Source organism: Artibeus jamaicensis, unplaced genomic scaffold, assembly GCF_021234435.1.
Source record: "Artibeus jamaicensis isolate MK-2021 breed Jamaican fruit bat unplaced genomic scaffold, CSHL_Jam_final contig_477, whole genome shotgun sequence".
Classification (NCBI taxonomy): domain Eukaryota; kingdom Metazoa; phylum Chordata; class Mammalia; order Chiroptera; family Phyllostomidae; genus Artibeus; species Artibeus jamaicensis.
Genome location: NW_026521854.1, coordinates 6,786,528 through 6,797,695, shown reverse-complemented (window position 1 = coordinate 6,797,695; position 11,168 = coordinate 6,786,528). Strand labels below are relative to the sequence as shown.

At 50.3% G+C, this 11,168-nt stretch overlaps 1 protein-coding gene across 7 annotated transcripts in view; it reads left to right on the top strand.

The window, feature by feature from the left end:
• The first annotated feature begins 837 nt into the window (after positions 1-837).
• KLHL26 (kelch like family member 26) overlaps positions 838-11,168 on the top strand; it is a 28,632-nt gene continuing 18,301 nt past the window's right edge. For 3 of the 7 annotated variants that reach the window (XM_037142097.2, XM_037142096.2, XM_037142091.2), the window contains exon 1: positions 838-1,022. In XM_037142097.2, coding sequence (XP_036997992.2) covers positions 952-1,022 — 71 coding nt within the window. In that variant the 5' untranslated portion in view covers positions 838-951. Of the gene's footprint in view, positions 1,023-8,131; positions 8,341-10,310; positions 10,514-11,168 lie in introns of those variants that run through there. The other 4 variants (XM_037142095.2, XM_037142092.2, XM_037142094.2 and 1 more) reach the window with 4 other exon arrangements.

Below are 11,168 nucleotides of genomic sequence, written 5' to 3'. Positions count from 1 at the left end.
ATGCTCACCTCCTTCTAGGAGAGCTGATTGCACGGAGGTCTCTGAGCCCCATCTGGACCCCCTGGGCCTTTCTTGAGGCCCCACAAAGGAAGGTTTTCAATTCAGAGGGTGAAAAACTAAATGGGCTCAGGGCTGGAGAGAAGTCCTGGGAGCCTGAACCCACCCAGGACTGAGGTTCTAGGCTTTCTGAGGAGTCGGGGTGGGGGTGCACTTGAAAGCTCTGGGAGCTTACAGAGGCCCTGTTGGCTCAAGCACGGACTGGAAGTTTGAGGCCTGGGCACAGGGTGAAAGTTCCCCCATCTGAGGGAGGTCTTGAAGAGGGAGTGACTCTGGGAAGGGAGGGATGGTTCTCAGAGCTCAGAGGACCATTTCCCCAAGCCTTACCTTCCATCAAGTCTCCGTCCCTTCCCTCTTCCAGAGCAAAACCCGCCCCAGACTTGCTGCACCTCACCTTCCCACCAACCCCCACTCCTAGCCCCCTTCCCTTACCCCTCCATCCACAGCTCTCTAGTCCCACCCTTGCCTCTCGCCTCTCCAATGGCCACGCCTTTGTACCCCACCCTGCAACCTCCTTCTTTGGTCTCGCCCCATCCCAGTCTAGGCCCCGCCCCTCTATAGACAGAGCCTTGCCCCAAGTTCCAATCCTGTCATCTTCCACCTTCCTCAGACGCTGTCCGCTGCCCGGTCTTCAACCAGATCACACTCCACGCCAGAAGCCCCGCCTCTCCTCTACTAGGGAGAGCTGGGCCCCACCATCCTCGTCCGCCCCGCCCATCACCAGACTCCGCCCTCTCCCTGAGAGACCACGCCCCCTCACTCCTGGCCCCTAGTATTGCCCAGGCCCTTCAGTCGCGAAGCACGCCCCGCCCCTGTTCCCCAACTCTCGGTCCCCAGGACAGGCGCAAGGCTCCCGTCACTCGAACGCCTGGCGGCAGCGGCGGCAGTGAGAAGATGGCGGAGTCCGGCGGCGGCGGCAGCGGTGTTGGCTTCAGCGCGGGCCCCGGCCTGGAGCGCCCTAGCAGGTGAGACCCGGCCTGCAGAGGGTTTGCACCTGTCTCAGGACCCCGGTGACCTGTGGGGAGTGCTGGGGGTCTGAGGGGCTGGGAAGCGCCCAAGGGCCTGCCCAAGGGTTTTTCCGGGGACTGAAGGTAGGTGCTGCTGAACGGACAGCTGGAGGAGGGCTGGGCGCCCCAGAACCTCGAGGTGTCTACATGTGGCTCTAGGGGCCTGAGGGGGCGTGGGAGGGCTTGGAGGTCTGTAGGGAAACCCAGGGTCTCCTGACTGCGAACTGGGAATGACAAAGGGTCTGGGAAGCAGAAAGGGCCTGAACAGAGACCATGGGGAGTCTTGAGGGTGTTAAGGCTGTTTTCAGTGGGACTCTGAAGGGGCACTGAAGGGAGCTTGCTGGGACTGAGGCCCAAAGCTTTCCTAGAGGGTGCTAAAGGACCCTGGGGATTCTAAAGGTGGTCCTGAGTGTATGCTGAAGGGACCTGGAATTGGTGAGGACTGTAGAAGCCGGAGGTGGGGGGGGTGGTTGGGGGCACAAGTGAACCTAAGGACATGAAAGAGGCTAAGGGGCCTGGGAAAACCTGAGAGGGGAGACTGAGGGGCCCTGAGGGTCTTAGTGAGTCCTGGTGGGCAAGAAAGGGCCTGGAGCCCCAGGGGTTCTGAGGGACTGGAGTGGGTCTTGGGGAGCCTGAGGATGGTGAAAGAATCCTGAAGATCCAACACACACACACACACACACATGCACACAAAGAGTGTCCGCTCTTGGAGTGCCTCTTTCTCATCCCCATGGGGTTTAAATCTCCCCCTTCCCCAGGTCAAAGGACTTGAAACAATGTCTTGTTCTCAGACCAAGGGGGCAGAATTCATTTTCTCCAGTTAGAGAGAGGTCCCTTTTCCCTTTAGCCAAATCCTGAGACTGGGTGCTTGAACCCCAGATTTGTTGTGAAACTTGATGTTTACATGCGTTGTTCTGGGTTCTCAGAGGGTAAGAACGCGGACCTTAGGGAGCACAATTTTCCTCTTTACATTGCACAGGGTCAGGGTGGCCCAGACCTCCCCGTCCCTGTTCCCCAGGACAGCTGGCCACACTTGGCTTACCAAGGATGAAATTCAGGCTTTTTCTCACTGGTGAGCTTAAGGGAACAAATCATTTCAGTTAAAGTGGTGAATGATGAAGTTAGTACTCAAGTGCTGTGGTGTCGTTTATCATTGTGGGGACCTAGGCTGGTGCGGGTTGGAAAGGCCTGATGACCCAGGTGCATGACGTGGGCTTTGGAGGCCTCCCCTGGACAACATTAGAGATACAGAAGATTTGGGAAGAGATTCAGGAGGTAGCCTGGGCAGGGCTTGGTGACCAGGAATGAGGTGGCATGTCAGAAACAGACAAGAGGGGAGAGTGAACCCTAGGTGTCTGCCTTGAGCCTTGGGGTGGGATAACCTGGGGCAAGGGTAAGGTATAATTAATTGCGTACCATACTGTTCATTGAGTTTTAATAAATTTGTAAGGGGGTAATAAATGGTGGTAGAAGGAGACTTGATTTGGGGTGGTGAACACACAATACAATATAGAGGTGATATATTATAGAACTGTACACCTGAGCCCTGGCTGGTGTGGCTTGAGGGCCAGCCTGTGAACCAAATGGTCGCCAGTTTGATACCCAGTCAGGGCACATGCCTGGGTTGTGGGCCATGTCCCCAGTGGAGGTGTGTGAGAGGCAACCACACATTGATGTTTCTCTCCCTCTTTTTCTCCCTCCCTTCCCCTCTCTCTAAAAATAAATAAATAAAATCTTTTTTTTAAAAAAAGAATTGTATACCTGAAACTGATAGGATTTTATTAGCCAGTGTCACCCCAATAAATTCAATAAAAGTAAATTTATAGAATATGAGCATGCACCCATTAACCCAATCCAGTTTTCCATCATTTATTCTTTTTTTGATCCCTACCTGAGGATATGTTTGTCGATTTTAGAGAGAGAGAGAGAAGTGGGGTGGGGAGAGAGAGCGCGAGAGAGAAACATCAATTGATTGCCTCTCATAGGCTTCCTGACCAGGAATCAAACTCATAACCTAGGTATGTGCCCTGACTGGGAATCGAACCTGTGACCTTTTGGTGTATGGACAATGCTCCAACCAACATAGCCACCTGTCCAGGGTTCTTTTTTTAAAATTTATTGATTTGTAGAGAGAGGGAGTAAGGAGTAGGTAGAGAGGGAGAGACAGACATTAATTTGTTATTTCAGTTATTTATGCATTCATTGGTTGGTTCTTGTATGTGCCCTGACTGGGAATACAACCTGGCGGATTGAGATGATACTCTAACCAACTGAGCTACCCAGCTAGGGCAGCCAATCTTTAATTTTAGAGCTTCTAGGTGTATGCTGGTATTTTATTTTGCTTTTAATTTGCATCTCCCTAATAACTAATGATGTTGGACAGTTTTTTATGGTTTTGTTATCCATTCATATTTTTGGTAAAGTGTCTTTTCAAGTTTTTGGACTAATTTTTAGTTGAGTTGCCTTCTTATTGACTTTTGAGAATTCAGTAAAGTCTCTTAAAAGATTTTATGTATTCTGGTTACAAGTTCTTAATCAGATATATGATTTGCAAATATTTTTCCTAGTCTGTTACTTGTCTTTTCATTTTCTTAATTTATCTTTTACAGATAAATTATTATTTTGATGAAATTGTAGCTTATCAGTGTTCTTTTATAAATTATGCTTTTAATGTCATATCTAAGAAATCTTTTCTAAGTGGAGGGACGTTCTTTTTTTTCCAAATTTATTTAATTCAGGTACAGTTTTCTGTCTTTTACTCCCATCCCAGCCCACCCCCCCCAGTGCTCCCCACCTCCCTCCCATTTTTACCCCCCTTAGTTGTTGTCCATGTGTCCTTTATACTAGTTCCTGTTGGAGGGACTTTCTTAAAAGACATCTCCACCATCCCTGAGCTGCCCATGTACCCCCTTCCATCCATCCCAGTGAAATATCACTGTTGCCTGGAGCAAATGATGGTGGGTGTATGTGAGTGTGTGTGTATGTGTGTGTGTTGTGTGTGTCTTGTTGTGGTGTTAGTGTGGGGAGGAGGGCAAGAAACCCTAATATGGTGAGATGGAGCATACAGAAAAGAGGACCAGGTTTGGAAGGAAATTGTGGCACACAATAGCCTCCCAAGGACCTTTTGAAATGTAGAGGTTTTGGTAGCATTGTTCATTTATCCTTTCCTTCATTTCTTCCAAACGGGCTAGACTGGCCTGTTGAATGACCTGCCCATGCCCTCTTTGTCCTTCTACACTCCAAGATCATGGCCTTTCAGAGCCACCTGACTGATTACCTGCATTCAGTGAGCCCCAGGAACACTTTTCTTAGTCACCTTGTGTGTGTGTGTGGTAGGGGTGTTTTCTTTGTGTGTGTGTGTGTAAAATTTACATGACATAAAACTCATTCATGTAAAGTGTACAATTCAGAAATAAAGAGAAGAGAATGAAATGTGCAATTCAGTGGTGTGTAGCACATTCACAATGTTGTTTGTGTCCATCACCTCTGTATAATTTCAGATTTCTATACCCCTAAGAGGAAATCCTGTCTCCATTAGCAGTTACTCTCCATTCCCCTGCTAGCCCAGCCCCTAACAACTACTCCTCTATTTTCTGTTTCCATAAAGTTATGTGTTTTATGAATAGAATCATACAATATGAGATTTTTTTGTGACTGGCTTCTTTCACTCCATGTAATGTTTTCAAAGTTCATCTACTCTGTAGCATGTATCAGTGCTTCATTTCTTTTTATGGTTGCATAATATTCTGTCAGACCTCATTTTGTTAATCCATTCACTTGCTGATGACAGTGGGGCTGGTTCTACCTTTTGGCTATTTTAGATAATACTGCTGTGACTATGTATGTACAAGTTTTTGCCTGAACCCCTGTGTTCAGTTCTTTGGGCTCTATTCCAGGGCCAGAATTGCTATATCATAAAACTGTTGTTTTGTCCTTGACCATGCTATCAACACCCAACACTATTTGGTGTGTTTATGGCTGGAAATGCCTTGAGGGTAGAGAGCCTGTCTTGTGTACCTGGAGCAGAAGCCGCACAGAGGAAGTAAGCGTTCCAGAAATATAGCCAGGAGGGAAGAAGGGATGGATAGGGTGTAGAAAAGCTCTCTAGGGCTTGCAGTCTGGCAAGGAGAAAGTCCCATCTATGGATGGGGTGGTCCTTTGCCTTCTCGGGGACACTTGTGGGAGTGCTGCGTACTGGGGTCAGCTGACCTTGTCTGAGAGGTGGGTTTTCCAGCCTGCCAGGAGGTGTCCGCATCTGCCTTTTTTGTCCCATGAAGGGTTTTGCCATTTGGCCTGGTGTGGGGCCAGTTTCTATCTTCCTCTTGGCCCTTCCAGCAGTCTACAATGCGAGAAACTGTTCTCGAGGGACTGTGCTCCCCCATCCCAACCACCCCCAGTATTATATAACTTGTTTGTTTCAGTTTCTGTCTTCTGCAACCAAGGGGGAAAAGTGAAAAAGAAAAGCTTATTCTCTTTCCTTCCTATCTCGAGGGATCAACAAAAAACCCATTGCCTACTAGAGTTGGTCATTAATGACTGAGCAGAACCTCTGGGATAGATGAAGATGGCAGCCTCAGCCTGAGGAGGGGGGTGGGGCCTGGCTGCAGGCTCAGTCATACAAAAGACATTTGTTCTCCATCAGGTCCCCTCCTAGCTCCACCTTGGGCCCTCCACAAGGTCCTGGTTCCTGGAGGACGAGGAGGTTTTGGTGTTTTGAGGGGGAGGAGGTACCCTCCATGGAGTTGAACTTCCCCAGCTAAAATTCCATTGCTATGAGCTACCTACCTGGCTGAGTTCTGGAAGAGCCTGCTGTCTATGGAGGCTCTTCAGATGGTGGGCCTCTAGCATCCTTACTCCTTGGCCCATTGTCCCTAAAGGTGTCTGGATGGGGTTGACCAGGTTTGCTGACTCACACTGCTCCTGGTGGGTGAGGGACACGTTACTGACAGGTGTTTCCATGGGAAGTTCTGGTCAGGACACAGTGTGAGTGGTTTTGGCCCAGTTCAGCTGAAGTGTCTGCTCCTGGCTTGGTGGCCTTTGCTTGTTTGAGATTTTCTAACAAGTCCTTTCTGACTGCGTCCTCAATTGTGTCCACTAAGCTTCGAGGCTCTGGAAGAGTCTAGTTCCCCAATGTGTGTGCAAAAGATGGGGGAAAGGGGATGACTTTCTTTCTGAGAAGGTTCTTATTGCTTTGGCTTTGTCCTTTCAGCTGGTTGGGAGAGGCAGGAATTTGACCCTTTAGACATGGAAACTCCATTCCTCCTCTTGGGAATTCTTGGAGATCTGTAGCATCAGGGGCCTCATCACACTCACGTGTCTGTGGTCCCTCCTTCCATGAGCAGGACGACCCTGCATACTCATTGTGCACCTTGGGCACATCTGCACTCCAGTGTGTGTTAGACTCCTCATCTGAAAAGTAGGACCCCAGACCCATAAGGCAGGGTAGCTTGGAAGAAATGAGGTAAGGTGAGGGTATGTTTAGAGGGTGCCCAGCACCTTGCATGTGTAGGTGTTAGTGCAGAGGTAGCGACGTTGCCTTGTGGTCCTGATGCTGTCAACATTCTGTCACTGTGCTGTGCGGGCTGTGAGGGGATCATGGAGTGTGACAGATGGAGAAAAGATAAAAGTTGGTGTCTCCATCAATTTGGGCTGCTGAAACAGAATATTGTAGATTGGGTCGCTTATAAGCAACAGAGATTCATTTCTTGAAGTCTGGAGGCCTAAAGTTCAAGATCAAGATGCCTGGTGAGGCCACTTCCTGATTCACAAATGGTGTATTCTCACTGTTTCCTCACATGGTAGAAGCTTCTAGGGAGCTCTCTGGAGTCCCTTTAAAAAAATATCAGCCAAGGATATGCTTATTAATTTTAGAGAGAGAGGAAAGGTGGGGGGAGAGAAACATGAATGTGAAAGGGAAACATCCATCGGTTGCCTCCTTTATGTGCCCCAACCAGGGATTGAACCTGAAACCTAGGTATGTGCCCCAACAGGGGATGGAACCCACAACCTTTTGGTGTATGGGATGACACACTCCAATCAACCTGAGCCACCTGGCTAGGACTGGGGTCCCTTTTATGAGGTCACTAATCCCATTCATGAGGGCTCCACCCTTATAACCTAATTACTCCTCAAAGGCTGTACTGCCTAACACCATCACATTAGGGGTTAGGTTTCAACATATACGTTTTGGGGAGTATACAAACATTCAGTCTGTGGCAATAGGCTTGAGCATTTGGGAGGATGATGGCATTATTAATTGATGGCCACGAGAGGGACAGCTGTGGGGCAGTGGGAGAATGGAACATGTCAAGTCTGAACTGCTTCCGCAACATGAGAGTAGATGGCACCTAGGAACAGAGTGTGAGCACAAGCTGGGTGGGTCTTGCCAGAGTGTTGGGATGAGCAGTTGAGCCTGGGGTAAGCTGGAGGAAGCGCTGGGCTGGTAGTGCTAGAGGACTGGGTCACGCAGCTCATCCCTTCTCAGGGATCCCCTGTTCCTCAGGATCCCAGCAGGGTCCCTCAAGCTCAAGCAGTGAAATCGCTCTGCAGACTACACACTTCTCCCCAAATTGAGCACTGCGATTGTCTTATTGCTGTACTGCTTCCACCTGGTGGCTGTGACCCCCCGGGGACTCCTTCTTGTCTTTGGAAACAGCTACTAGGGTAGGGAGGTTTTAGTAGCTTCTGCTATCATTGTGCCATCTCCAGGGAGCCCACCTGTGTATTATTCACTTTCCTTAACAGCAGTTATTTTTGATCGCCTATCCGCAGGGGAGAGCTCAGTGAGGCCAGGGTGCAGGTTTTATGCCTCATCCCTCCACCCTCCCAGACCCTTTAAAGATGGAGCTTTCTCTGCACTCCCTCCCTTTGGTCTTGGGCATGTTTCAGACTTGGGGTTGATGGCTCTAGAGAAGGAGGAAGGAAGTGGGAGAAGGAGAGAGATGGGGAGGGGGAAGGGCCCAGACAGAAACAATTCATCTGCATGTGGATGGAACTCACATCTTGCTCTTCCCCTGGTGGTTGTCACATGCTTCCTGTGTACCTGCCACTGTCTGGTGCTGGGCTTGCTAGGAGGGGTGCAGGGGACAGCTGAGTCCTGCCCTTGGGGGTTCTAAGTGCCAGCAGGGAGTTAGTGAAACACTGGTGCAGTCATTACCCCATGGATGCCATAAATTATCCTGAGGCCAAATGGGAAGTTCCTGCCTTCTCGGAAAGGGTCTGAGAGCCTCCGCAGGAGCGAGGTTGAGCCAAGATCGAAGGTTTGTGTTATCCGAAGGTTAGTGTCATCGGCTCGGGAAAGGGGTCGAGTGAGGTGGACTGTTCTCTGGGTGCTGGCAAGTGGTGTGTGTAGGTTCTGAAGGTGGAGGAGACAGCCTCTTCAGGGTTGGGAGTCAGAGAGGAGTGGGTAGGAGGGATGAGGTGGGAGACTGGGAGGCTAGAATTTGGGTGAGAGGGACACCTAGGTCAGATTTGTGTTTTGGAAGGATCCTTCTGGCAGGAGAGGATGGGGCCTGGACCAACCTTGGGGCTGTCAGGAGGGCACAGGTTTGGGAAAGATTCAAGGTTGAACTTGTGCTATGTGCTGACCAGTGTTGGCAGCTGGACAGGGAGTCACCTGCTCTCAGGTTTCTGCCATGGGTCTAGGAGTGCATACTGGGTGAGGACCTGTGGGTAGGTGGGCGGGCAGGGGAGGACCAGGCCTCACTTGGCCTGAGAGGCTGCACTGCCTGCTAGAGAGCTGGGAGGGGCAGGGGTGGACATCCCACCTCCAAGGGTCACTGTCCACGTCTGTTCCAGAAAGCCCCCATGCCTCTCTTTGCTCAAGGGCCTCAGTCTTCCAGCCAGCAGTTCTTGGTCCCAGGAATGTCCCCCCTCCCAGGAAAAGGGCTTGGACTAGTCATAGCCACTCAAGGCGGTCTCCCTAATTTGATTCCACCCACTCGCGGACTCTGAGCTCCTCCTCAGAGAGTCCGTACGCACCATACGCACTCTTACGTGCTCTTTCCTTCTCTTTGTTAGCCACATCCTGGTCCGGCCCCTTCTTCCACCTCTCCTCCTCCTCTGGGCTCTGTGCTACTATCTCCCCATTCTGGCGGCATCTCCCAAGGCAGGCATCAGCCCACATTGTTCTCTCGTTTCTCCCATCTGACACCTGCCAGGGGCTTTTTCACTCTCAGAACAAAATCCATATCTCCATGTGACCCCCCTTGCCTCCCAGCTTCCGCCACCTTGCCCTCCTCTTGAGCCAGCACCCCTCCTGGGCGTTTAACCCAACTCCCCCTGGAGTGTCCTGTCCCAGAGCTTTGCGTAACTCCAGTGTTGCCTCTTCGGGGCCTGATCGATCTATCTACCATAGCCCACTGCCCACCACAGCCCCCAGTCCACCCTCTGCCCTATGTTCATGGAACATTCTCTGTGCTAAGGACCTATGCCCCCAAGAATGTGCACTCCCCAAAGGCAGGGCTTCATCATGGAGCCTCTGATTCCATCCAGTGAGTACTTCACGAACAGTCTATGATGGAGTTTGCCAGGGTTGCTGGCCTGACTGAGGCTTCTGAAAGAGTGCTTCATGGCCCGGCCAGGTGAGGGTCACTTTCCTCTCCCTCCCTTTATTTCATGTCAGGATCTGGGTAGAGAAACACATTCCCAGGCATCTTGTCAGTGAATCAGCCCTATTTGAGAGAAGCCACTTCCTGTATGGAAGGCACTTCCTGTATCAGGGGCCCCTCAAACTGCTACCTACAACCACCACTCACCTTCAGATGATCACTTCTATGCAGTAGTAGGGGCCCATGGCTGCTACATCTTTCCTGCTTTCTGGACAGACAGAAATCCAGATTTAGTATACAATTTCTCAATTTTGAAAGGTAGACAATGATCAACTTATTTTAAATTACACCCAAGCTTACATTTGCAGGCTAAACAATACCCATTTGAAAGCTGAATCTAGGTCATGAGTCGTTAATTTGTAACTAATGATTTGAAAGGAGCAGTAGACACTCAAGGAGCCCTTGGTTAGTCAGAGGTTGGGATTTACTCCATATGAGCCATTGCACCCACTTTTGGCAGGTGTGCTTTGTATAGGATCTTAATGCTGCGTGTTGAATACGGAAACAGCTGGCTGCTCTCCCTGTGCAGCTGCCTGCAGTGGGAAGTGGGGGCCACCCTCCAGGTTTCTACTGGAAGATCCCCCTTTTCTTGTGGTAGTCTCTAGCAGCTGTGCAGATGAGCTCTTAACACATGTTAACTCTTGGTCTCCAGTCCCTTCTTCCTCTCCTCCCTGGCCTGACCTGGTCTCTCCAGAGAGGGCTGCTCGGGATGCACAGGACAAATCCTCCCTCGCATTTCTCCTCTGAAAACAGGTTTTGGTGTGCCAGTTTGCCACACAAGAAAATATTGTGATTCCAGAGGAAGTTACCAGCACCTTTGGGGAATCTCAGAGCTTTCCTGTGAGTGCATCAGCTTCCGGAATTGAACATGCTCAGCGTAGAGGAAATCTTGAGGGGTGGACCTTGGGGCTTTTAAGGCCACAAGGGCAGTTACCTAATGAGGCCCTAGATGTTTCCTGACATGACAACTGTGAAATTCCACAGGGCTCAAAGACGGACTGCACCAGGAGTGGGCTGAGCTGGATATCCGGAGAGCTCTCTTCTCAACGGGGTGTTAGGAGTGGAAGCAGTCTGCCAAAGGAAGCAGAAACAGAGACATGATCACTCAGGATCTTCTGTAATTGGAGCTGAGAGTGGGGCATTCTCTCATGGCAGGGTTCAGGGGGTGGCAAGGTGCCCATAGGCTTACAGGCATATAAGGGAGCCCCCCTGAAGACCCATAGGCAGTTTTCATGTGGAAAACTTCCAGGACTAAAGTTGTAACCAAGTGCTTGCCTTAGTGGTTGTCTCTTGCTCTCTCTGCCTTTTCCATCTCCCTCCTCTCCCTGTCACAAGAAGAGATAATTGGAGCCTGCCTGCTTCTAAGGTAGGGCTGTTGGGAGTACACAAATGTTTATGCTGTATGTGAGTCACTTGCAGAAGCAATGGGTAGTGTTTTCCTTGTCAAGGCTGAAGGCATGGGCTGCCCTGCAGCTCCAGCCTTAGGCATGCTTCC